The 27,334-nt window shown below is 39.9% G+C and overlaps 2 protein-coding genes across 3 annotated transcripts in view; both read right to left on the bottom strand.

Moving 5' to 3' along the window:
- Positions 1 to 72: 72 nt before the first annotated feature.
- On the bottom strand, positions 73 to 2,694 carry LOC105939625 (potassium channel subfamily K member 16). 2 transcript variants are annotated; one of them, XM_012881875.3, is made up of 5 exons: positions 2,029 to 2,694; positions 1,057 to 1,171; positions 799 to 965; positions 535 to 703; positions 73 to 380 (listed from the first exon to the last, which is right to left on the bottom strand). In XM_012881875.3, the coding sequence occupies exons 1-5, from the start codon at positions 2,239 to 2,241 to the stop codon at positions 166 to 168; spliced, it is 879 nt and encodes a 292-aa protein (XP_012737329.1). In that variant the 5' UTR covers positions 2,242 to 2,694; the 3' UTR covers positions 73 to 165. The 2 variants fall into 2 exon arrangements, with proteins under 2 accessions (XP_012737329.1, XP_012737330.2); XM_012881876.3 differs by having other exon boundaries at positions 165 to 380; positions 539 to 703.
- A 2,486-nt stretch (positions 2,695 to 5,180) lies between these two features.
- The window catches only part of LOC105939623 (kinesin-like protein KIF6), a 72,326-nt gene continuing 50,172 nt past the window's right edge, over positions 5,181 to 27,334 (bottom strand). The window contains exons 14-23 of the mRNA XM_036132825.1: positions 24,623 to 24,725; positions 24,265 to 24,320; positions 15,313 to 15,363; positions 13,119 to 13,206; positions 12,842 to 12,977; positions 10,482 to 10,570; positions 8,022 to 8,111; positions 7,502 to 7,591; positions 6,598 to 6,713; positions 5,181 to 5,414 (exon numbers count right to left, since the gene is read on the bottom strand). Coding sequence (XP_035988718.1) covers positions 5,398 to 5,414; positions 6,598 to 6,713; positions 7,502 to 7,591; positions 8,022 to 8,111; positions 10,482 to 10,570; positions 12,842 to 12,977; positions 13,119 to 13,206; positions 15,313 to 15,363; positions 24,265 to 24,320; positions 24,623 to 24,725 — 836 coding nt within the window. The 3' untranslated portion in view covers positions 5,181 to 5,397. The remainder of the gene's footprint in view (positions 5,415 to 6,597; positions 6,714 to 7,501; positions 7,592 to 8,021; positions 8,112 to 10,481; positions 10,571 to 12,841; positions 12,978 to 13,118; positions 13,207 to 15,312; positions 15,364 to 24,264; positions 24,321 to 24,622; positions 24,726 to 27,334) is intronic.

Raw genomic sequence — 27,334 nt, 5'->3', positions numbered from 1 at the left:
AAACAGGCTTTCGAGTTGAGGTAGAACGCAATACAACACAAATGTAAATATATATATAAAAAAAACCTTCTATTAGGATAGAGCTTGCAGGAAAAAACAAAGCACACTAAATACAGTATTTAACAGCAGATTAATATAATTTGCAAATATCTTATAAGTCTATTGTCAGATCTTTGACGTGACTTCCAGTTTACTGGAGGACACCTCCTCCTCGTCCTCCTCGTCGTGCTTCTTGAAGCCCGGATGAGTCAGGATAATCAAGTTCTCCATGATCCTCGCTCCCATGTTGAGAATAAGAGCGAGCCAAGCGAGCGCAAAGATGATCCAAATGCCCGCGAGGCTGCGGTACAGCGAGATGTACTCCTTCCCGGGGTCAGTGCCTTTAAGCAGAAACATGCAAGAACGTGTTAAGTGGGTTCGCCCTGGGCTCGGCGAGCGCATTAATCTTCCAACGCCCCACTGGCTTATACAGACAACAGGCGACCACTGCGGCCTTTCCAGCACATTAGCGGTTAGCTTGCCCTCTCAACTCACCCACCACATAATCTCCAAAACCAATGGTGCTGAGGGTAATGAAGGCAAAGTAGAAGCCCTCTCCGAACGTCCAGCCTTCCACGTAACTGAACAGCAGAGGAGGGATGACGAGGAACAGCAGGCTGCCGGTGACGAAGAACAAACTCACCGCCGTGGCTTCCACCACTCTCTGGGACAGAACAACACTCTTACGCTTAGCCATCACATGCAAGCACCAGTTGTACTGTACGCGGCCACGCGGAGCCAACGGAACCGCATCAGCACCTTGTGAGGAACGACGGCCACCATCCCTCGCTCTAGTCGACCCAGATGGACGGTGAGGGACTTGCCCAGCTGCTTGAGGAACGCCAGATTCAGAGGGATGCCGCAGAGCGCGTAAAACACACAGAACACCTGGCCGGACACGGTGCTGGGGGAGAGGTTACCATAACCTGCCGAGCAGACGAGGAGGACAGAATCAAGTGTCGTGTTTTAATACAACTGCAGAGGCGAAAGGGTTAAAATGTCATTGCAGCCATTTACCGATGGTGGTGACGACCGTGCCTGCGAAAAAGAAGGAGCTGCTGAAGTCCCAGTTGCTGGGGTTTGTTGAGTTGCCTGAGGGGTTCACTCCCTTTTCCCAGGCATACAGAATAACCTGCAGACACAGTAAAACCGACGTTAAAACATGAATCAGCAACAGCTGACAGGCTTAAAAAGGAATATTCTTGCATACGAAGCTGTGGAAGACAGCTTTTGAAATCTGCAAGCAATTTTCACTCAATGAATTTCTGATAAACTGGTGTTTTACAAGAATTAGGCCAATATATTTTCCCCTGATGGTTCTCAGTTTAGATAACCTTATATTTGTCAGAGTTAATCATATCAGACCTGATGGGATGAAATGGGATTCATTTATTTAGCGAGACTTGCATAACTAAAAGATTAACATTTGCTTTGTTTTCCTCAAGTGTTGTAAATAACGAATAATGTTAGAAACAATTAAGAAACAACCACAAAAAGGTAAAAAAAAAAGTAAAAAAAGAGAGAAAATGTAACTGTAAAGAATTTGATGTGCCTATCTAAATAAATTACATAATGGTCAAGATAAAAGAAATCAATGAACATTTTTTATAATCACATTTTTTAAATGTTTAAATAAAAAAAATATGTTTGTGGGCAAATCCAAAATGTAATCCCGTTTTAGAAAACCATTTTAGGGTGACACATAAATTACGCCACAATTATTGATTTATCAAGGCAGTTACTGTAAAACCATTTATTGCAGTGGACTTGACCTAATAATAAAATTGATCGTTTAGCCTTACAAACAAAATGTGCCAAATATTTTCACAACAAATTAGTTCTATTTGTATAAAAATCGAAGCCTTTTGCCATCCACAAATGGAAAAAATATCTGTAGAAAACCCTGCATTTGACCGTTGCCTAACTTTAAGAAGTATTAGAAATTATTAATGGAAAAAAAAAAAAAAAAAAAAAAGAAGCCATAGAAACCTGAACAAACTTCTCCAAGGCCGGACCATCCAAGCAGGTGTAATTAGCCAGGAAATTCAGCTTCTCCAGCTGAAAGTGGTTTCGGTTGTTGCTCTCGGCTTCTCTCTCCAGCATCTGGAAGATGATGGCCCCGATCAGCAGGTACATGAAGTGGGCCAGGATTAAAAGGCCAGTCCAGTTCAGCTTGACCCGAGCCAGGTGAAACCACGCCATCAAGCCTCCACAGCACCAGAAGAGGACCGAAATGCTGGGGCTCAAGCTTCGAAGAAAAATATTTACTCTGAAATAGAAGGTTAATTGAGTTTTCTAAGTTAAATATCTATTGAGACGCTCTCCAAACAGGTCTCCTGTTACTTTAGAAATAGGCATTGTTCCTGAAAGAAGCAGTTCCGCTGAGCCTGATGTGTCTGTCTGCGAACGGTAATGTCTTCTGTCTGAACGGTCAGAGCAGCGTAGGAGACGATCTGCGGGTTGCCGAGGCAGCGGCCAAACTCTTTTCTCCCATTAGCGAGCGACATCTGGCCCCCGAGCTTTCCACTGTTTCCACTAATAAGGAAGCAGTGCCAGTATCTTGTCAGCGGAACAAAAGTTAATGTTTTACCTGCTTTCCACTGGTTGTTTGGGCCCCCCCTCCTCCTTTGCCATCCTGAAAATGGAGGTGCTTTAATTTGAAGTGTGAAAGTGTTAAATCTGTCAATATGTTAGTGGGGCTATGGCGGAAATTATTGCAATACTGGATGGCAGAAACCGCCGCGCAGCACTAATAGCCTTTGAGTCCATTACATATTGTGCCATTATATTCAGCAACTGTGATGTGTTGGAGATTGTACGTGACTTCTAAATAAAATGCAGTGCCACCGTGTACCATATGATGTTACCTAATCAGTAAATAGAGAAATCAAGCTGTTCAGTGAAGGCCTCGCAGGTTTATAAGAAAACAACAGCATCAAAAATCTAAACAGCATCATTGATGACCAGGGAACTCACCAGACAGCTCAGGGGAAAAAGCCGTGGAGAACTTCACGATTATGCACCACTTTGTGTTGGTCTTTTCACGTAAAACCAGAATAGAATACTAGGTTCTGGTTGCAGCAAAATAAAATGTGTCAGAACTTGTATCTGAAACTGTAATTTAGTTGCATAAAAAATAATAATTTATTTTTGCCTGTATAAATGCTCAGTTTTTCAGCTTAAAGACTCTCCACATGTTTTCCACCAAAGGTGTTCGTTGTCACAGGGATGTGTTTTAAACATGACTTGACTATAAACCAGAAGCAAAATAATCATTTAAAAACACTTTATGTGAAAATCTACTGCACTTCAGCTTTATTGTTAACCCTGACATCCAATCTACTCTGTGGTCACAGTCGATTGTGCCTCCAGATCTCTTCGAGACAATCCAGATCACCAAAAAGGGGTTGAGGTGCTTTGCAAAAATAAGTCAAAACTGTTTCGTAATGTGTTACGCAGGTGACAGATTTTCATTTAAACTCTAGCTGTTCCCAAACCTGCAGAATGTCGTTAAACCCGCTTTAATTTGGATACTCATGCGGCCGTGGTCACACCGCGTCCTACATGATTATTCAGAGCGTGGACCGACTGAAGCAAATTTGGTAAAACGCGTTTCGGGAAGAAGGCAAATCAGATGCGGCTAAAGTGTTCCTGCTATTTTCCATATGCTCAAGATGTCTTCATGTGACCTCACCAGTCTCTATTAACATCTATCCTTTTACTATCATGATTCCACCCAGAATGCCAAAGACCGCACCACACCCTGAGTACCCGGATGCAGCACCAGCACATCAGGGTGTTGTGTAACCCGGACATAAGGCCGTTATGGTCACTCCTAGGCCTTGGCAGGGAAAGTGACCCCCACTTCCTGGATATGCTGCCTCTGTTGCTTTAGCTGCCAAAAAACTCTCCCCCACGGACCTCATTTACACTTATTTCCTGAGTATTTGGTAAAACAGACTTTAAAATGTATGAGGCAGGCTATGTAAGCTTCTCATTCGCATTGTAGGTAAATGGCAGCTGCACCTGCAAATTCATTTGAACACTTAAAACACACTGCTTGCTTGTCTTGCTGAATATTGCAAGTGGCTAAAACGTATTGTACTGAATTTTAATGCATCTGAAGTACTATAGCCTATTAAATATTCCATTTTGCAATTGTCATATTGTACACATTGACATTGCAATCTCAAATCTGCATCTCAATTAATTGATGAATAGATGAAACGGGACTGCATGTAAATTAAACTGAAACTGTTGCATTGATTGGTTTGTATCAGTAGAAATTTGATTGGTTTGAATAAATATTTTTCTCCATAATAATGGACACATTAAAAGGCTTTGTGGTACCATTTTCTGTGAATTGGACCCATCCAAACAAACTGTTTTTTTTTTTTTTCAATTTCATATCCACCATACAACTTCCTTGTATTGCCTTTAAACAGCTCCCAAAGCATTGCACGCAGTCGTGCAGATGGAGGTTATCTTGGGTTGCCTAGGAGATATATCCAAGGCAACCAAGACCTGAAAGCAAAGTGTGCAGCTTCTTGTCATCCATCAAACAAATGGATGCAAAGCAATGCAAACCCATTCACAGGTTGTTGGTAAAGGTGTAGGTGGTTCCACGGCGGCGGGAGGGACGCTCTCCTCTGCGGCTTTAAACAGAACAACTCCACAGATCTGAAGGACACAAACAACTGCTGATTTTCGTAGCATGGCCTCAAGGCTTTTCCGGTATATGACAATACATTTACCTAGTAATGGAGGGTTTTCCTAGATTGCCTTTACTTTACATTCGTTCTTATACACAGGCAGAGAGAGAAGACATTTTGTTCGGTAACTTTCCCAGGCATTTGAACAAGGAAATAAGGGAAAAGTAAATCAGAATGGGTGGGTCTAAAGAGAATAAAAACTTTGTACCCCTGCAGTGACCCAAACAATGATCAAATGGCTCGGGTATACCAGCATCTCACAGTTACGTTACTTTTGGTCGCGTTGTTTGTGCAAATCAATGAGAAACTTTATTATTATTCACAATGTGTCACATAGTTTTCAAATATATTACACTACAAATGAACTGAAAATATAAAAATCTTATGTTTGTACATGTTGAAACATCATGCCACCAATTCAGAAAAGCCCCACAAACCATCAACAAATACTGCGGCTCCGTTTCGGTTCCTCTGATGTCCTTTCTCTGATGTTTTACCGTTGAAGGTGTTCAGATCAAACGTCTGAAACGGCCTTGGGTTTATGCTGCTGTCCAGAATAAGGAAGCATGAGCGGCTTGTGTGGCGGTTTACATTCACAGACCTTTCTTTAACCTGGAAGAGATGAGGTGACTCCTTTTTTGGAACTTTACGTCTGAGGACGGCCTAAAAGACACAAAGTACAAACCTGTTGGATTAGTGAGCATTATTACTAAGAATAGCGCAAATCTAGCAGGTAAAAACACTTGGTGCTCTTCCACTTTCCTCAATTAGTTAGAGACTAAACACAAACAACTAATTTTTCCCTCATTTAGACTATTAATTCTGTGCTGAGTCTCTGCAGTTTAGCACATTTAGTCTATGACCTCAGCTTCTCTGAATATCTGATGACAAACTACAACACAGGCAAATGTGCTGTTAGCTAAGCAAACACCTACAGAAAGGTAAAAAAAATAAATAAAAGAACTGACAAACTGACTGAGAGGGTGTTTCGCTCTTCATCCAATATTCTGCACACAAACGCTGCTTTAATCATAAAACCAGAAACAAACTCTTTTGGTGTTTTTTGATCTGAAAATGGAAATTGCATTGCAGAAATCCCACCTGATAACACGTGGAAGATTAGTTTTAAGTTGTCCACTGAAACTAAAAAAAAGACTAGAAGAAGATCGAGACCCATATTAACACCAGAGGAGCTTCGGAGTTTCACAATGCGGTGCCTTGAAAGTATCAAGTAAGGCTAATGTTGATATAAAAAATAAAGAAGCCCTGTCTAAATTTATTATCATGAGCCGTTAAGAGGACACGGGTTGAAAAAGGAGCTCGGTCTCCACACACCACCAAGAGCACACGATCCCAACGGTGAAACGCGGTGGCGGCAGCATCATGTGGGAGATTCTGCTTTTTTTTTGTTAGTTTTTCTTGCAGCAGGAACGAGAAAGCTGCTCAGAGTGGATGGGAAGATGGATGTAGCAAAAAATAGGACAACCCTGCGAGAAAACCTGTTGGAAGCTGCGAAAGACATGAGACCAGGACAGAGGTTCGCCATCTAGTCGGACAACGACCAAAAACCTTGTCAGAGACACAATAAAATGGTTTAGATCTAATAATATTAATGTGTCAGAGCGACTAAAGCAGAAATCCAGTGTGATAACATTTAGAAAAACTCAAGGGGGAGTGAAGACTATTGCAAGGCACTGTATTGTCTTTGATGGTGCTAACTAAACTTTTCAACGTATGGGAATCCATCACACCAGCAGAGTGCAGTGTAAACATCCATTTCTGTGTGCAAAGTGTAGAATGTGTATGTGTGTGTGTGTGTGTGTGTGTGTGTGTGTGTGTGTGCTACCTATCCTGCTGAGGAGATTTTTCCGAGCCATAACAAAAGCCAGGATGTCAGCGTCAACCTGTTGGTCTCCAGTCAGTGGGACGGTAGAAGACGGTAGCGTTGTCATGGGAATGGCCCTGAAATATACTTTGGGTTACTCTTGCATGCAAAAATACACTAGTCATGTTTTTGTTTTGGAACAAGCACAACGTAAAGTCTCCGTATGACCCATCTGCACAACTTTTCAGCTATTCACGATGCTAAATCTAAAGCAGCAACGTTAACAGGGAACAGCGCCTCGTGTCCTCAGAGCAGAACAAAAGTGGCTCTGTGCTGCGAGTGCTTGTTTAAGAGGAAGCACATACATGCTACAGTGAGCGTTTAACAGTGGCTGTAAAAAAAAAAAAAAAAAAAGGAGCTTTCAGCATCTGGGTTAAAACAAGATTTTTTTTTTTGATTTGTGACCGCTACGCGCAGACATTACTTCACAGACATTAAAATTTATGACGGCACTCATAAGTGAAGAGAAAACACAGAACAGCTTTAAAATCTGCAGGTCTGGGCTGGATGTATGGATTTAGGAGTCACTGCACACATACTACAGTGCTGTGTGTGTGTGTGTGTGTGTGTGTGTGTGTGTGTGTGTGTGTGTGTGTGTGTGTGTGTGTGTGTGTGTGTATAAGCAATGGTTGAAATATGAGGTAAAAGAAAACGAGGCTTGTTTTCAGTCAGTAGGAGTCACCGCTCATTCAACAGATGCCAGAGAAATTACAGATTTCTTAAGTCAAACCATTCTAGTTTCCCAGTTTTGGAAAAAAAATATTTTTTTTCTCTAGTGACTTCAATGATTGGCTAGAACCATAATTGCTTAATGAATATTCTGGATGCTTATTAGGTCTGTCAGAGCTATCTGAATATCATGTACCTCCAGTCAGAAGAAGGACTGTCGTCTGAATCCTTACGTTCCTCCCGGGGCCAAACCGGTACAGGAGGTGCGTTTATCGCTGCGAGACAGCTGAAAGTAACACAAACTTAGTTGTTTCCACTCACTTTTTGAGATGCATACTATTCTCTAGTACAGGGGTCACCAACATGGTGCCCGCGGGCACCAGGTGGCCCCCAAGGACCACATGTGGTGCCCTGAAGCCTGTTCATAAATAGCACAACCCTCGAGTGAGCTGCATCTAAAATGTTATTTTATTTAGTTGCTCCTCCTATTTAATCATACTTTTATTTACATAAATTTGAAATGATAAAAGCATTAAAATAATTATATATTACATAAAGTTAGGGTGAGCTCTGACTCTACTAGTTCAAAGGTCAGTACAGGTAGCCTTTTGTATGACACAGTGCCAACAAAGTAGCTCTCAACTTCTAAAAGGTTGGTGATCCCTGCTTCAGTATAACATAATGTATAAGATGAGAGAAATAAAAATGTGTCTGACCTCAGATCAGGAGCAGAGGAGATTGAACTGTCTGGATTTCTGTCCAGGCTTGATGGAGACTCCTTCATTGTGCTGCTTAGACCAGGAGAACTTAAAAAAAAAAAAAAGCAGAGCCCTTCATGAAGACAGAGATCATCTCAAAGTAAAACAGGAGTTTTGTGTTTTAAACACGCAATAAACAATTCAACTTTAAGATTTTTAAGTTATCTGTGTCCGCTTCTTTGCACCACAAGATGGAGCTACAACACAAAGCACTTGGAACAGTTTCCTGCAGGTTTATAAAAAAAACAGAAAAACACATTTAATTTCTCTTTAAAAACATGTAATCTGAATAAAACCTACAGACCAAAGCTGGCAAATACATACTTTTACATCAGATTTGTCAGTTTCATTAACATATGACAAGCCTGTTAATTTATCTCAGTATGCATAAGATCAGCATAACATATTTCATAAACCTTTACTTCGTAACTCAAGATACAGCCACTGCTGCATCTTAGACATGCAAAATAACCCAAAAGTTAAGAAATTATATATATATATATATATATATATATATATATATATATATATATATATATATATATATATATATATATATATATATATAGTTGGTGTCACTTTCAGAAATTCCGCTGTATGTTTATGCCTGAGTCTCTTGGGGCCTCTAACAGGCTTTCTCCTGGGCTTGCCTTATATTTAGCTCATTCTCCTTCCATAAACTCCAATCAACTTTTTTGTCCTCGCAGAGGAGAAGAATTCACTCAGCATGATGATGCACTCGTTATATTTGGCAGTGGCCGTGGTGCGTTCAGGGTGAGGATCCTTTTTAGTTTTCAGCCACAAAGTGTTTTACTTATAGGCTTTCTGACCAGAGACCCTTCTTCCACATGTTTGCAGTGTTCCCTATATGGTTTGTGGCAACCTTTACAAGATTAATTGCAGCTTTGTTCTTGCTCCTTCTTCATTGAAGTCAGATTTGTGGAGTGCATTACAAGTAGATATCCTGGCAACAGATTTCCTCCACCTGAGCTGTGGATCTGTGCAGCTTCTCTAGAGTCACCGCGGGCCTCTCGACTACTTCTCTGATAAAGGTGTTCCTTGAGAACCATGTATCCTTTTCTGTCCCCTTCACAAGAATGGCTCATGTTTTATCTATCATATAAAATCCCACTAACATAGACTGGATGTTATACTTCTACCAGGGACAAATGTGAAAAATGCTTAAAGAAATGATAAGAGAATCTCCTTGATTTCTATGTTTCCATGAAGTCATGTCTCATGAAGTGCAGTTTGTATAAAGCGCATCAAGAAACCTGATAAAAACCTTCTGTGCGGTGCTTTATCCTTCCTTTCTAGTTTATTTTAAAATGTGGGGGAAAAAAAACAGCTCATAGGAGAAAAAGGAATGAAAGAAGCCCGATCAAACGGATAATCGCCTTAAAACTCTTTGTGTTATGTCAGAAAAATAAAGTAGCGTTTTATAAATGGGCCACATGATAGCAGACATTAGCCAGTGCTTTATGTGACCAGCATCTCAGGAAAGTGATGACAAATTCTGGGCTCGTTCCCTCACTGAACGCGCATCAATAACTGTCATCGGTGTCACTGCAGATACGCGGATGATAAATAAGGGTTATGATTATGTTGTTAACGTCCTCATGCTGACAGCATCACAGATGGTGAAGCAAACACGCACAACGCCTGTAAGCGATGACAAATATTCAATACCTTCTCCATGGAAACCAGCACTCAGGAGCAGCAGGTTGTTGAGCAATCAACTCATATTTAAGCACAATATTGGGAGGGTAAACATGTCACGTATTTTGTAGAAATAAGTCATTGAGGGCAACTGTTTTCTTTATACATTATGATTGATTAGCATAGAGTTAGTATCCATTTAAATCTCAAGGTGTATCATTTGAAGGTGTTTAGCAGGACATAGTTTGGGTGTCCCAGGTCAAGTCTTTTTTGAAATTCTCTGAAAAAACAACTAAATCTTCTCCATAATGGCCTAAAAAGGACGAAAAACATCAGTTCAGATTTTGAGATAAAAAGTTTGTCACTTTTCCAATTCAGAGAAGATGCTATCCAGCTTTCTGATATCTGTCTCCTTGAACTTACAGGAGATGGGGATTGCAGCTGGCTGTTTGTCATCAAGGATTTCCTCAAGGTTTAAAACAAAAAAAATGTTGTATAAAAAAAAAAGAGGAAAGAGGAGCGGATAACTGTTCTACTATGAGCTGAAAATGAGCTGCTATGAAAATAGCAAAATGACCGGCGATTAAAGAAGACTTTGGTCACGCAACCCTGTTTGTTCACAGATGCTCCAGTAGGCTCTTCGAAAATGTGACGTATTTGTATTTTGTGCAAAAAGTGTACCCACACAACGATGTTCCTAATATGTAGAGGAGCAAAAGTGAAGAAAGAACAGACAAAAAGAAAAAAAAAAGATCTTACCAAAATCCTGGAGTGCCAGGTGAAGATGGTTGCAAGGTTTCATTTGGAGACGCAGCGTTATATCTGGCCTCAGCCCCCGACTCAGATCCCTAATAACAAGTTTAAAGAAATCACTGAAACGGCCATCAACAAAAACAGCATGACAGGAAAAACAGGAGACGACATCTGTCAGACAGATTGAAGAAAGCACCACTGATGCTTCACTCTTCAAATTGTCTTGTGTGCAGGTAATACTGGAGCAAGGCTTGTGGGCATAAACTGCCGACACAAGTCGTCCGCTCTGTGAAGGGAAGCTGCACGCGTCAGGCAGGTCTGTCACACTTCCTCGTCGTTTGCCATTCACAAATTCCTATCCAAACGTTGCCCAGATAAGAGAGAGACAGACATTCCTTCCCCATTCATAAGATCAGCAGCATTTGCTCCTCAGATGTTATTGCTTTATGTCTTCGTGTTGGCTGGTCTTCTGGCATGCGCGCGACATGTTGTCCAGGAAGTGTGAGTTATAAGACTCTGCACTGAGTCAGTGTTACAACTGACTCTTCGGCCAGTCGTCTTCTCTGGAATCTTTTGTATATTAGACGAAAATAGACTCTGACTCATGTTATTATCCACTCTGTTAGTGTTGGAGTCACATGGAACGCAGGGAAAAATAGATGCATCTCTGTGTGTTCGCCTCCTACTTTCCCTCCCACCGAGCTTCCCATTTAGCTTTATGACAAACAGGCAGCGTCGAACACCGTTGTCCAACTGGAGGCAGGCACCGAATGTCGTGACTATTCATAAAGACCAGTGTTTAACAAAACTAAACAAAAGCACGGTCCGTCAATAGCAAAAAACGGAGAAAAACTAAGCATCAAAAGCACATTTTGTGTGGCCGTTGCATCCTGATCAGAGCAGATTCACAGTCGCTTGTAAGATTCGTCATACGCCTTGAACTTTTTCACGTTTTGTTTGTTTACGGCCTGGTGTGTCTTTGGTGTGTTGTGTTGGTATTTTATGAGGCAGAGCAACATTAAGTAGAGAATAAAATGGACACAGACAGAGACAATACAGCCGCAGCAACACAGTGACCCTTAATTCCACATCCTCCGCTCCTATATGTGTCTGTTCCATTCCAGACCGGCTCTGAGTCTGTGAAAAGCGAACCCTACTACATCCATCTAGGTACGCCCGGAAGTTTCATGGAGACCGAGAAGAGAAAGTGCGATCGGCGCCATTACAAGCAGAATGCGAATCTATTTGGAGAGGATTACCACGTTTCAAGTTAAACATTCAAATGACAAATATCCTTCCTTATTTGGCGCAAAAAGAGCAGTTTTGAGTAAACACTTAACCTTTATTGTGAATATAAAAAAGAATTGTATTTCATTTACGGTTAACGATCTCTGTTTATACTATTTAACTTTGACAAAACGGATGTGGCTGGTGTTCTTTTTCCTGTTTGCGACGGTTGGAATTGCGGAGCTTCACCCGGCCGGAGCACGACGGACTGGAACGGAGCAAAGGAACTGGACTTGTTCTGTAAATAGATGGTGAACAACGGAGAGTAGTCGTGGAGGATGTGGAACTGTTTCATTAATTAACGTAACAATGTAGATTCTCCGTCGGTCAAACGTGAACGGAAGGGAGCAATCACGTGTATATCAATTTTTGGACTCTTCTTTACTGGGTTGACTTGAGAAGAGAGCAACAGGGAGAAATTAAAACAGGCTGGATAAAGAGCATTAAACGTTAATTTTCAATTCTTACCAAAGATTCTTATTTGGATTTAGGCCTGGACTTTGACTGGGCCATTTGGAATCCATGAATATCCTGAGAGCTAAACCATTCCACTGTTGCTCTGGCTGTATGTTTACTTTCATTGTCCTGTTGAATGTTGACCCTTTGTCCTGATCTCATGTTCTCTGTAGCCTCTAACAGGTTTTCTGCCACTTTTCCATAAAGGTCATATTTACTATTATTTGTCCTGTCAACAGATTCAGTAACCTGATCGCTACAGCTCGTCTTGAGCTACCATTAGCCCTATGGCTGCTTAATAATCTCCTTGAGCTGCCTGTAAATTTATGTGGATGGTTAAGTCTATGCAGGTTTGCAGCAGAGTCATGCTGCTGTTTCTGAATCAAGAACTCTGCTTTAAACTCCTCATCTCCGACCTTGCTCTGTGTTCCTTGCTCTTTATGATCCTCTCTGGCCTCCAACAGTAGATTTTTATTTAGAGGTGTTATTTTAAAGGGGGTGAGTACTTATGCAATTTGTATATCCTAACGTGACAAAAATGTGAAAAGTTCAAGGGGTATGAATACATTTGCAAAGGCACAGCATGTTGCATTGTCACAAAAGATAGAAGAGGGGTCAGTCACCTGCAGATTAGAAGCCTCCCGGCTCCACCATTTCTGGAAATCCTTCTGGATCTTGACCTTAACCCTCTCCAGCAACAGCTGCAGATGCTCAATCTCTGTCCGCAGAGCCTTTAGGCGGCCAATGGCGTTCTTGTAACTGACAAGGGATATCAGCAGCATAGCATTCGTCTTTAGTTGACTTTACACAGCACCTGCTGTGTTCAATAAATCCAGGCGGGGGTCTTGGGGGTGTGTGGGACCGGGATAACATTTGGTATGTTTATTTCAGACAACTCACATTACTTTTTCTTGCTTAATTTGTTTGCAGAGGTTTTCTTCCAAGGGGTCAAACTCCTCCTCGCCCTGAGCTCGATTCCCTGCCACAGCTGTAACGTAATTCAATTTAGAGACATGCAGATATTTAGACGTTTTCATCCAGGAGCTAGCAACAGTGTTCACATGTGGAAAATGTCTTTTTGACCATGGACGACATAAACAAGGCTGCTGTGAAGTCTTCTCTGATGCTGAAACTAAAACAGCAAAAAAAAAAAAAAAAAAAATCTGTCGACGTCAGAACCGGAGGACGATGCTTGTTAGCTTTATGACCAGAATTCTTCATCAAAGCTAGTGTGTTCACAGATCAAAACCATCAGAAGAGCCCAAATGACGGAGTCTGGCTTTGGTTTTTAAGCTTATAGTCTGCGAGGCTTTCTGTCAAAGCTTTGTAGTGGCAACTGATGCACACACACGACCAAAGCACCTAGAGGGTTTAGGGTTTCCCGGACACAGTAGTTCAGAAAGACACTAAAAAGATGCTCCCTTTTCCAATCAAAGACTTACAGCCAGCTTCCACACTTATTGGCACGCCTGATAAAGAAGTGGAAAAAGGTTAACGGTAAAACAAAGGACAAATGGAGTGCACTTACCAACCGATTCAAACCGCTTTTACAGAACGAGTTACGTAATCACACATGTGTAACCACATCCATAAACTGATAGACAACAATAGTTGGCGAGTAGGAGTTCATTGGCTTCAAAGCATGTGGAGAAAAACTGAAGTCAAACGTATAACCTCTAGATCATGAAACAACTCCTCCCCAGTGAGTCTCGGCTGCCCTTTTATTTCATTATTGCAGCATGATGTCACACACTGCAAAAAGGGAACTAAAAGTAAGTAAAGTTTTTTTCGTGAAATGTATTTGTCCTTGATTTCAGCAGGTAAATAAGATTACCTGCTAATGGAATAAGATTGTTGCACTTAAAATAGGAATAACTCATCTCCATCATCCTATTTCAAGTGTAGTATATATAATTATCATTCAGTTGGCAGATAATCTTATTTAAATCAAGGACAAATACACTCATTTCAAGAAAACGTTTTACTTATTTTTAGTTCTATTTTTGCATTGCACTGAAAAGAAATTTAACATGTTTGAAACCGTCTATGATGCAATGAACTCTAAGAAGGTTCTTAGGGATTTTGGAACAGGAACAGGTCCACAGCATGCTAGATCCTCCACCGTACTTAACAGTGGGCAAGCAATGCTTTCCCCTATGTTCATTCTTTGTTCTAGATCCTGGGAGTTTGTTGCACATGAGTTCAATCATCCTGTGATCTGACTGAAGGACATGGTTCAGTGACAGTCCCGGTAGGGTTTAGAAAACTTGACACATTTACATTTGTAACACAACAAACACAACGGGCTTTTTTTGTGGCATCCTCTTAAAGAGACGATTTACAAGTAGATAGTGTCTAATGGAGACATGGTGCCACCAAGATGCTCCAGCTCTCGACCTTAAACTTTTCTGACTTGATTCACCTACCTTACCCTTCTCGTCATTGTCTATAGTGGCAGGATAAACATTCTTCCAACCATGTTTGTCATAGTTTTAAACTTTTTTTTTTTTTTTTGCTCTGATTGTAGAAATGGGCAGGCCATTTCCAAACCTATAAATATAAACTCACATCTGCCTTCCATGTATTGCGTATTCTCTTTTCAATTTTGATTGGGGTCCAGTAAGAATTTGTCTCCATTTCAAATCACATGCATCCCTTGGAAAAAATTAATTTATTTATTATGGATTAAAACTAACTAAATGCTCAAGTCCAGCTAAAAAGGCGAAGTGTAATAAAATGCTTTTGCTATATTTATTCAAATGAAATTTATAGTGATAGTAGGTCTGGAACCAGCCATTCCATGAAAAATGCTTTTCCCCCAAAAGTATTCTCTCTCACACTAGATAATTATACTCAAATTAAAGGTTAACTTTCTCTTTTTTTTCAGTTTTAGATCATGCTGCTGCTGCAAAAATATACTTTTAAGATTTTTTTTAAACACATTTAACAGTGGTGCCAATAAGTGTAGAGCTTACTGCGACTGGAACTCTACTTTTCTGAGCGCTATAGAAAGTGTAGTCATGTGTAGGGATAATATACAGTATATGTGATTCATCTCATTATCAGTAGAGCATCGTTTTCATCGTAACCATACCGTGAGCTGCCCTCTGCCTCCTCCGCGTCTCTAACTGCTTCTTCAACTCAGCTGCAGACGAGAAAGAATGAAGAAGACAAAACAAGTTCTGAACACATTTTTAACATAAAAATATTCATACATTCTGTTTACGTGATCTTTTGTCTTTCAGCAACCTGATTGATACTGAACAGGAAGCTGAAAACCAAATCCGACTTTGGGAACAAACCTGTGGCAACAACTTCCTCTATCATCACTTTGGCATATTTCTGTGCATTTCTGCACAGTATGTTTTAAAAGATGCACATCTTTCGCCTTACAGTCCTTTTTTTAATAAAGCTTTTGACAAGAGATATTGGATCAGAAACAAAGACAAAACTATTTTGAAATATTTTTTTTTAGCAATTTAGAACCAAACTTTAGGGTTAAAACCACATTTTAGAAATTCAACAGGGTAAAGAGAAAAAGGCTGAGAAAATGCAAACATTTTGGTGAACGCAAATCATTTATTTGCAAATAGATTTGTTCAAATTCTCAGTCATCAAGGTCAGGATAATTCACAAGTGCTTATGTTAAAAAAAACTGAACTTTTTTATTGTTTCTGGGAAATGTTTATTTCTTTCTCTTTCATATTTCTGGTCATATTGTATGGTCGTATTGGGTTTTATGTATGTGGGGGAACACAAAGGAAAAAAAGCTCACGACTTGTTTTTATCCTTGGTAAAGATACATGGCTGTAGACATGAGGTGCCTATGTTTCTCTCCTCTATTCTAACACAAACATACATTCATTTCCATTCAAATCAGCTATTGGATGAAAATCTTAAAACACAAAAGAAGCCTTATCTGTTTCTATTTAAGCATATTGGACATTTTCATTCAGTCTAAATTTGAGCAAACATTGTTTTTAAATGGTTTATGGTATTCTTGTTATTCATGGTATTTTTGTTTTTTTCTTTTAAGCCAAATTGTGACCTGGCCATCTTTGTATTGCAGTTGAAATCAAGCCCACTCAGACCAGGCAAAGTCTGTTTTTGTCCAAGTTCAGGCCAGCCTGCATGAACTGTTGCCTTGGTTTTCTGTTCTTAGATAACAGAAGTGGCCATAGTCATTTTTATTGATACATTTTACTCATTGGATGCAGCGTCTTCTTCGGACCGTCCTCTTTAAAACTGGGAGACGGTTGCGTGCGATAAACCCCGCACCTCAGCAGTGTCCAACAGTAAAGCCCCAACAACCACGTCCCCCCTAAAATTCACCTAAAATCCCCATTTCTTCCTCATTCGGGATGCTCCGTTAGAACTTCAGCAAATCTTCACCGCGTTCAGATGAGCTGCAGCCTTGAGACTTTGCTCCGTCCATTTGCGTTAACGAGGCCAGGAAGAGACACGAAGGAGGCGTTTGGGTTATTTGGGTCACCAAGAGACGTGAATGGTAGCATGCACGTCTGTGATGTTCTGTAAAGATCCCTCGGCGCCTCGTACTTAACAACTGCTCCGCCTTTGAGCTCGGTAAAGTGATCCCACGTCCAATCTAAAAATCAGAGGCTAAAGCTTCGCAGATGAGAAATCCAGATGAAGCCCTCTCTTGTAAAAGTACCTTTACACACAGTACCACCCATGCTGTCCTACAATAGCTGGATTGACGTGTTTCTTCAACCCATAAGGTTATTGCATTTACTCAGCTCTTTCTTTCAGAAAGCCTTAAAGTTATTTGCAAAAAATGCCACTGCAACCGATTTCATCTCCCCAAGCGCATCCAAAGCACTTTTGTTCAACGTCGACCGCTATTGGGGTTTCAGGAGACAGCGGCGACTTGAACAGATGAGGTGAAACATTATACAGGACACACAAAGACATATGGTGCCCGTGACAGAACTGTTTTTCCAAATGGTTATGAAGTACGAAGCGGAGCGGGGGATCTTCTTATGAAGCCGTGTATTTGGGTGGCTGAGCATGTAAATGATCTGAGATGCCCTGTGGCTTCATTTTGTGGTCAGGTGGTCAGCCTGTGTCTTCTCTAACAAACATGGCGCACTAAAACACGCCTACTGATGTAGAGCGCAAGTCTGCACAAGAACATGGAGAGATTAAGAAATGTTTAAACCATAACTCTTAGAGGGAGCTCATAAAGACACGATAAGCACAATGTACCGTTTATAACCATCAAAGCGTGTACATAAGCTTTTTGGAATCTCCAAAACTACGTTTCAAAACAAAACAAAAAAAAAAGCCACAGTGGGAAATTTCTGTGATCCACTATTACGTAGTGTTGTAGTTGTGGCCACAAATCTGTTATATCTGACAAGTCCTGCGTGCCGGCTTTGTGGAGCTGTAAAAAAAAGCAGTCGCCAGACAAAGCACCACAGAGTCGACCTCAAATGCAACAGAAATCTGAGCAATAAACTACATCCACGGCCGCTTTATGCAGCAAAGAAAAGCGTTGCAGCTGCAGCGAAGTGAAAGAGTTGATGAGAACAGCATGCGTAATGTCAAGAGTTTCACGTTCTCCTCTTCCTGGAAATAAAAAAAATCCCCTGAACTGGCCGAGTACTAGAAACTCAGAGAACCAACCAATCACCTGTTGATGAAGAATGAGTAGAAAACATTTTCAAAGATCGTGTACAGCTAGAATTTAAACAAAGAACATATTCTTGTCTTTAAAGGTTCCTATTTTTCTTCATCCATGCATTTTCTGTTCCTGCCTAATCTGTCTGGGGCCTATTGCCTGTCAGAGAGGCGGAGGACCCTCTGGACAGGTCGCCAGTCTATCCCAGACAAAAAGCCCAACCACCATGCATGCACAACTAAGGGCAGTTTAGAGTCCAGTTAACCAAACATACATAGCAGCTTCAGATATGCTCCACAAAACTGTGACAAATGAAACAAGGCAGGAAAAAAACTAAAATAGGCTGCTATTATTGGTATTATTAGGGGTCCTTCACAATTTTCAGTCTTTTCACAATGTACAAACCATATGCTTGGGGTGGGTCAAAGTCTTTTGTACGCTTAAACGATGACTTGTTGTATTATGTGCACCTTTTGCTGTTCTCCTGCATAGCTGCCTTAACAACATGGGAGGCAGAGACAGTGTTGTCAAGTCTGCTTATTATAAACAACATTTATTTATTTCAAGTCACTTGTCCATTTCACGAGTCACAGGTTGTGTGCCATGTTTTTGCCTTGCTTCTCTCCCCAAATGCACAGAAGTTGGGTCACTGATCAATAGTAACACATAACAGCTTTTGGAAAACTGGTTAAGCCAACGGCTGGAGCTCTCTTAGAAAACAAATGTGCATACAAGTCGATTTCTGAAAGATGGCGGTTGATAGGGGATCGCTGCGCTTAATGCGATGGGGCGTTTTAACTAGTCCACAGATCACAAAAAAATAAATAAAAATAAATCAGCATTCGCTGGAACTAGACAAACTATAAATGACACCAACCACTGCAGATGATGATAATAGGCATAGTCCCTCTGTCTGGACAAAGTAGTGATGTAAAGTTTTCTGCTCAATCAATACATGTAGTCTGGGGTGGAGGGGAGGTCCAAAAAAAAAAAAAAAAGAGTATGTTTCTTACACTTGTGAAAATGCTGAAAGATCTGTATTTCTTGTCATAAGGCTGGAAACTGTGTTTTTCTTGAAATAATTGTCGACAAATACCACCATCTCATAGATGAAAATGTTAAACCTTGAGGTTTTTCTCTATTTTAAAACCTAAAAGTAAAAATAAAATGGTTATTAAATGATATTTAACACAAATTACGTGTTGTTTTATTTCAAAAGGTTAGGTAACATTAGTGTATCCTCCCTCTGAATCTACAACCATGTGAAACACTGTAGAAGAGTTAAAAGATGGTCAAAAGGGAGTGCACAAAGCGATGTACAGAAACCAGGTGTTCAGATATCCACCGGACAGACAGTCAATAAAAATAACCCCTCCGCTTTTGAAACTATAATTTCATACCATTTTTTGCTACCTTAAAAATAAAATTAAATCAATCAGAGAACACAAACACTTAAGATCTCAGGAGAATTTGCTTGATCCCATGGGAAAGATCTGTGTGTATAATTTTCTTTACAAATCAATGATTGGCTTCCTGCCAGTATCTCTAACTTTCTATAATGTCACCTAAAGAGAATACCTACAGCTGCGGCTCAAAGCTTTTATTATATTCAGTGTCTCTTCAACAAGTATAGATAGATCTTGCAAAGTTCCTTTTACTTGCAACAAAGTGCAACTGAGCCTGAAGCTGTGCAGCCTAACTGAATTGAAGAGTTTCAAACATTATTTTAAGAGCAACAAAGAAGCCGACACTTTCCTGTTCCTGCAGTTTTTTTGCTATTTTTCTCTCTTTTTTATCTGGTATTGTATTTTTCAACTAAATTGGTCTATAAATTGTTCTGATTAGTCTATTTCAATATGTTGTTGCCTTGTATGTCTATTTAAAAACGGGTCGTTCTTGAAAATGAGACGTGTCACAGGGAGATGGGAGATTTACTTGCATAAATATATATGCTCTTTTTTTACAGTTGGTTTGATGTTTTTTTGGAGTAGGACTTTTGCAGCTGCAATAACAGATACATATTTGGAAGATTACTAGATCTTGCCACTGTAAGAAAATTGTAATTGGACAACGTAAATAGGACAAAAGGTTCTAGCTAACCACATGTTTGAAAGCACGTGGGGTTTTCGCCATTTCACAGGGCCAGGGCCATCATCTTTGGGGGAAACATTTTATGCTTCAATAAATATCTACATTTTTGAGGCATGATGGTTGAACGGGATTTCCAGTGTACCAAACAAAGAATCGAGGGAAGCACACCGCTTCTGATGTACACAGGAGGAGATATTGTGTACTCCAAGAAACAATGCCTCAAAAAGTTGAGGTAATAGTGAGGAAAGCCATGCAGAACGGATTCACCAGAGTTTCTTGACCACAAGTATCACATATCAAAAGAGAGAGAACATAAGAGGTTGTTGATACTAAACTGAAATTTTGACTAAACAGTTTCTGTTTCTGTTGGACAGCTGTGTTCATAACACTGTCGTATAAAACAAGGCATTTACGTAAACCAGCGCAATACATGAATCATAAGAGTCACGTAAAATCTAGTTCACTGTGTCAATAAGTGACGCATGAACTGCATGCTTGTTACTATTCTCTCCAGACAGCTAAAATACTCATAGAATAATGCAAAAAAAAGTTTATAAGCTCCCCTCGTTTCTTCATTTTCACCAATCTAACACTAAAATCTAATGCTAATTTCTGACAAACTCTCATTTTTGCTGTTTTCTGGTAAGTTCAACCGAATAAATGGGAACACATTTTCTCACTCTGACAGGTTGCTGGCAGCAAAATGCCCAAAGATCCAATTTGCTGTGTTTTGCTAAAGTGTTCGTACTGCTCATGTTTTGTCACGGTACAACCACAACCTTCAATGCAATTTATTGGAATTTTATGTGACATTCCAACATAAACCAAACATTTAATTTCTCAAACAGCTTTCCACATTTAAGAACTAAAGTTCCCCCGTTCTTTGCAAAAGAGCCCCTGCTTAGTCAGATTAGATCGTGGGCATCTATGAACCTTGATTTTCAAGTCTCGCCACTGCTTCTCAGGTAGATTTAGCTCTGAACTTTGACTAGACCATTCTAATTCATTCATATGCTTTGACCTAAAACATTCCATGGCAACTCAGGCTGCATGTTTAATGTTGTTCTCTAGCTGGAAGGCTGAACTCCTGTCCCAGTCTAAAGTCTTTTGTAGACACATTTTCTTCCCTGATTGTCCTGTATTTAGCGCTATCCATCTTCACAGAAACTCTGACCAGCTGCCCAGACCCTCCTGAAGAAAAGCCTTTCCACAGCATGATGCTGCAATAATTAGGTGCTACCATGGGAATGGTGTGTTCATGGTGATGTAGAGTTAGCTTTACACTCCACACATAGCATTTGGGATGTAGGCAAAAAAGTTGAACTTTGGATAGGAATGTTTTTTTGCGGTGGCAAACAAGACTAATCCTTCTTAAGGAATATTTTTCCCTATGACATGTGGAGTGGACGACTAACAGTTGTGCTCCAGAGCTTTGCGTCTTTGCAGGTCCTCTAAATCAGAGGTTCCCAAACTTTTCAGCTACTGACCCACAAAATAGTACCAGAATGGACTCATGACCCAAACTTGCATACTTATCTCTGTCAGTTAAGTATGCACATACTACTAGAAAATCACTTAACCATGGGTATAATAATAATGCAAACAGCATCAACAACCTATGTGTTTGAGTTTGTCTATCTCTATGTAATGTTTTTAAAAAGTATAAGATAAATAGGCTTCGCCTTTTTCGTTTTTATTGTTTAGTTTAATTTCTGTAAAGGGTCTCAAGACCCCATAGTTGTTGATCCATGACCCTGACTTCGGGGAATCAATGCTCTAGAGTTACCATGGGTCTCTTGGCTGCATTTCTGTTAAATGTTCTCCCTGCCTGGCAGCTAAAGTGTGCAGTCATGTCTCGGAGGGTTTGCATTTGTGCTATACTCTCTTTAGGAAAAATGGATTGAACAGTGCTCTGTGAGATCAAGCAAAGGTATTTTGCTTTATAACCTAACCCTGTTTTAAATGTCTCTACATCTTAATTGATTTACAAAAAGCCCAACTCCTGCACATATGAATTGGGAGACTTCTGGAGGCAATTTACTGTGTCGGATTCACACATCTTAGATAAAAAAAATCTGAATACATGTTTGTGCAACATTTTTCAGATTTATCTGCAAAAAAAAATAAATTATAAACCATCTTCCCATCTCCCAGCTATGTTCTTTTTTTGTTGGTCTATTATATAAAACTCGAATAAACTACTTTAAAGTTTCTGAATGTACCTGGTGTTATTGTGAAGGGGCTTAAATGGTATTAATATTGTTTCAAAGCCCTGTAACACTAGTTCTTTGCAGTAAGTTTTAGACGTAGCACTGATTCCCAGCAAATTTTTTTTTAGAAATTAAATACAATTTTAATTAAAAAAAACTTAATTAATCCCATAAGGAAATCAAATAATTTAAAATAATGATCATGACCATTTAAATATAGCAAAGTGTAGTTTATAGGAAGAAAAAAAAAGAAGAAAAAAAAAAAGAAATTTTTGCACATTATATTTTTTGATAATGACAATGCTTTTGAAACATCTTGAGCTTAAAGGTTATTTATTTAAAAAGGTGAGCAGAGTGTACTGTATTACCTAAGAGATACCAGATGCTTTACCTAAGAATGTGCTGCATAAATCCTCCAACATCTGGCCGGGTAATCAGGAGATGCCGCTTGTTTCCAGCTGCCTTCCACTCTTTATACTGCAGAGGACGTGTTTCACTGATCTCTCTGAGCTAATACACACACTCGCGTGCACTCTCTGAACTGAAAGGCTCGAAATATATCCTCTTCCAGTGGGACCGGATTCCAGAGCTACGTGTGGTGGCCAAGAACAATAGAGTCATGTTTAGACACTGATGTTTCCTCGTGCTATCATCTCTCTCTTTATCCCCTGCTACCGACCCTCCAAGCTGGGCGCATCCAACAGAGAAAGATGCTGTCTATATCACGCTGACTTTTCCCATGGTGTGCATAAGCCGTAAGAGACAGGTAGTGTAAAGTGTCCAATCAGGGCTTCCAAGACGACCGAGTAGCTTTGAGCTACCGGCCAGAAGAAGCAGCCCTTCTTCCATCAAAAACAGCGCCTCATCCAGGAAATATGCCGTTCCGTACGACCAATAATGTAATAGCATGTGACAGTCCAAAGATGGTTTTTGAGACAATCTTTCAAAAATGTGAATTACAAATGAAATTTGGTTTTCAAAATCCAACCAAGAATGTATTACAAATGATTACCCTCGCTGCATCTGCTCCGTGCGGGCCCCACAGAGCTGCGAGGGTTACTAAATGCTGTCATACTCGATTTATTTTTGACGCACAGCAAACGCAGCCATGTCAGCACTTCTTGGGGCGAAAGACGAAGGAAAACAAAAGATCGTACGGGTGATAAGTACATGGTGGCGTATGAGGGTAACGGACAGAAGCTGCCAAACCACTGAGAGTGATCCAAGGCAAAGAGATTTTTTTTTCCCGCCCTGTAGAACAGTGATAGGTTATTTTATCCCCCCCCCCCCAGACTGAGGGGGGACAGCAACGATTGCTTCTTTGTGATCATTGTTGATGTACTACCATATTGGCATTGTGTTAACACAAAAACCTGATTGCTCCGGGCTAGAAAACTACCGAAATCTCAGCTTTTATAGAGGAACTCACGCTGATAAAGACCATTAACTCAAGTTCATTTGATAAGCACGAATGGATGGTATTTTTTTTACTCACTTCTTTCGCATTGGGTGTAGTTTTAGGTGAAGAAATAGAAACAGCACAACGTATAATGGTTGTATTTTCATATTTACCTAGTGTTTAGATACATAATTATGAAATTATGAAATGAAACCATCATAGTACTTTAGACATAACTTTACATGCGGCACATGCGTTGCCAAACTGCATCAGAGAGGCTGAACATCTTTGGATTCACTCACGTTGCATTCCCAAGTTAATACCAGGGCTCATTTTGGCTTAGTTAAGTTAGCGACTATCAGGAAGAACTCAGGGGAGCTCTACGAGAATTGTCATAAAACAGCCTGAGATTGTCTCGTAAAAAAAAAAAAAAAAAAAAAAAAAAAAAAAAACACAGGTTGGCAGCCCGCTGTAAGTGGATGGAAATTTGAATGCCTCCCAGTTCTGGAAAAGTTTAGGAATGTTGTGAAAGACATACTGACGCTCGAGGGACTCGACACCCTGACAGCGATCTGCTGTTGATGCTTTTTGGTTGGGTACCACAGGAATAATCTTCAGAGCAAATTGTAGACGTGAGAGATGTTCACAGCTAAAAAGGGTAATGCAATACCCAAGGAAGGAGTTGCAAATGTTGAGAGAACTCACTGATTCTGCTTCTGGCTTCATTCAGTTTCTCTCCAAGCCTCCGGGCCTCGGCAGATCTGGTCAAAAGAAGCCCGCTATTAATTGAGTATAACAGTGAACTAGTGTGAAAAAGAGAAACATTTTCAGGAGGAAGAAACAAAAATATTGTAGTGGTTATTTTTATACTAAATTCAATGACTGAAACAACAAAGGGGTGTGCTTTGAGATGCAAAGACTATGTTGTCACATGTTGGCGATTTAAATTAATAAAAAAAAAAATTACAGCAGCATTTTATCAGGAGAAATCTTCAATGTAAGGAGAGGACCCATAACATTGAGGACTTTATTAGTGGAATACCTTAATCCCCTTGACACTCACCTTTCTTTGAGTATATTCTTGTTCTCTTCAATGGTTTGATGCTCCTCATGATCTCTTATGAATATCTCAAATGCTTCTTGTTTTCCCATTGACAACTTCGTACCTGAGTGAAAAAGAAAATGTACTGAAATACTAACTGCTGGTTAGTAAGTATTTATACCCATTGAACCACTACACATTTTGTCACATTGAAATCACATATCTCAGTGTATTTTATGTCCAAGAGTAAAATCACATGACTATGAATAAGAAGTACATGATAAATGATATTTGGAATATTTTTGAAATTTAAAAAAAGCAAACAAAAGACTTCCGCCCACTTTATCTGCACAAGATTTCGCTGTTTATTGTAAGCTTCGGTCAGAAAGACCTTCATCAGGGCATACAAAGTACAAAATGAGCAGACAGGTTAAAAGCAGATCAGTCCTGCCCTGATCGTTAGCAGCATGCAGTACATCTGTGTACAATCGTCTAGTCAAGGTGAAACATTCTTGGAGTTGTAATTCTGGCTGTAAAAATTAAACATGGAGGCCTTCTCAGAATGCCACAGAATCATTTTTCAGAGTGAAAAAAGAATAACGACAAAAAACTTTTCAAAAACAATAAGTACACGGGGCTAAAAAGAATAGCCCACAATTAGAAAGAAATCCCCAGATCCATAAGAAACAAAGACTGCAGAACAACACAACACTCAAAGGTCAAAATCCTCATTTAGGCCTAAATGAAGATTTTGACCTGAGTATTGTGTTGTTATTCAGTTTATCTCTTTGCTCTTGTTGGTCTTTGTGTAGAACCTGGTCTCACCTGATACCACCCCCAGCTCTCTGCTCTACTGTTGCAGTCGTTTCTTATGCATCTGGGGATTTCCAAAAAAGTCAAAAAACAAAACAACTGGACTTTTTTCCGGGACCATGACCTGGATGACTGAGAATCTTCACCAGCATCTGGGGATTTCTTTCTAATTCTGGACTATTCTTTAAACCTCATGGACTTATTAGCAGTAGAACCAACAACATCATGAAGACCAAGGAATACAGTAGACAGGTCAAGGATACAGTTTTGGTGATATTTAAAACATGCTTGAACATTATTTGAAAATGACAAAGTGTATGGAAGAGAGGCAAGATGGAAGCGATAAGAAGCCCCCCTTTAGTAGTTGAGCACAATTCAAGTAGGGTAAACGGTTAAGTGGAAAAATGTGCCCTGTTCAGGTTAGGAATCGCTTTGAACAACAAACAAAACAGTATTTGTGGTAAAACGTAAACTGCACATCATGATATATTTCTTCAGAAGGGACAGGAAACCTAGTGAGAACATTTGTGTGAAGATGGACGGTGCGAAATACAGGGCACATCTGGAAGAAAACCAATTAGAAGACAAAATACTTGAGACAGGATGGAGGTTCACCTTCCAGAAGGACAATGTCCCTACATATATAGCCACCTCAGGACCTATTGCACCTCAGGAGAATCTTCCCTGATCCTCTTGAGGTTGGGGCTAAATATAAAAGTGCACATTTTTATTTGCACAAAATAGTGAAAGTATTTTTCCTTGTACTATATAATAATCTACTTTTCGTTGATCCCAAAAAAAAATCCCAACAGAATCCCCTGCTTTGTGGTTGCAGTATTACAATATGTGAACATCTTCATGGGGAACATACATTAATACTTTCCTAAGATACTTTATAATCTTTTTTAAAACCAGCAGATCAAATTCAAAGATACAAGGGATGACATATAAATTGTTTTTGTTGTGCTTTGTCTTAAACGTGCTACAAACAGATGCTTAACTGTGGACATAAGAGCGTAAATAATAATTGCACATGCAGGATTTGAACTTGAGATCTTTATCTCTAAACTGCCACTAGCAAACATTTTACACTCATTGCTGGATCATGGCTGTTACTCAGTGTTTACAGCGTTGTTGTCATACTCCCCCTGAAACAAATCTAATAACTATGGGAAAATGTGGCCCTTTGACTGAAATCTGGCAGCCAGATGCCAGCTGAACCCCCGCCAACCTTCCACCTTTTACCAAAAGACAGACCACAGGAACAATTAAGACTGTTGTTCAGGATTAGGTGGGATATAAACACAAAGATAAACATGTCAGCAGCACCTACTGGAGCTCTCCCCCCTTCAAGCTTAACTTCTACAAATTAGGATGTTGCATTATTTTGAACCCAACATCCTTACTGTTTTATGTGCTTGTAATAATACTTCATAGGGATTTTTTTTTTTTTTTTTTTTACTGAAGATCAACACATCTGCTTCAAATGTATGTAACTTTTCATATGGAACACCATACGGATAGTTGTTTTGTGTTGTTGGTCTTTATGTGATCCAAAAATGTGTTTGAAAATGTTTCCAAAAAGTTTTATCAAGATGCAAAAAAAAAAAAGTCCTATTTTGCACAACCTACCAAGGACATCTGCTCAACCATGGAATATCCCAATCTTGACATCACTTTCCAACAGATTCCACTATTGTTACTTTTGTGATACTTGCAGAGGAACAAACACAGGGCTCTCATTCATTTGAGAATTATAGCTGTTTAGCAAATGATTTGTGCTTCAACTTATTTGGAAAGTTCTGAGCAAATCCAACAGCTAGCGTACAGACATACACTGCTGGAGCCAATCTCAACAAAAAAGTGTTGGGCTTTCATGACGGAACCGTTTGGCTTGCATGAACGGCAACATTCCAGGAA

Source organism: Fundulus heteroclitus, unplaced genomic scaffold (genome assembly GCF_011125445.2).
Source record: "Fundulus heteroclitus isolate FHET01 unplaced genomic scaffold, MU-UCD_Fhet_4.1 scaffold_55, whole genome shotgun sequence".
NCBI lineage: Eukaryota > Metazoa > Chordata > Actinopteri > Cyprinodontiformes > Fundulidae > Fundulus > Fundulus heteroclitus.
The sequence above is the reverse complement of the archived record's forward strand: the minus strand, read 5'-3'. Positions and strand labels throughout refer to the sequence as shown.

What these genes read in the sequence shown, in the direction of transcription:
- LOC105939625 (XM_012881875.3), bottom strand. Translation starts at nt 2,241, where the DNA reads ATGGCGTGGTTTCACCTGGCTCGGGTCAAGCTGAACTGGACTGGCCTT. An exon ending in CCTTGGAGAAGTTTGTTCAG is followed by an intron (nt 1,172 to 2,028) that starts GTTTCTATGGCT and finishes CTGTGTCTGCAG; the next exon opens with GTTATTCTGTATGCCTGGGA. An exon ending in CACGGTCGTCACCACCATCG is followed by an intron (nt 966 to 1,056) that starts GTAAATGGCTGC and finishes TCTGCTCGGCAG; the next exon opens with GTTATGGTAACCTCTCCCCC.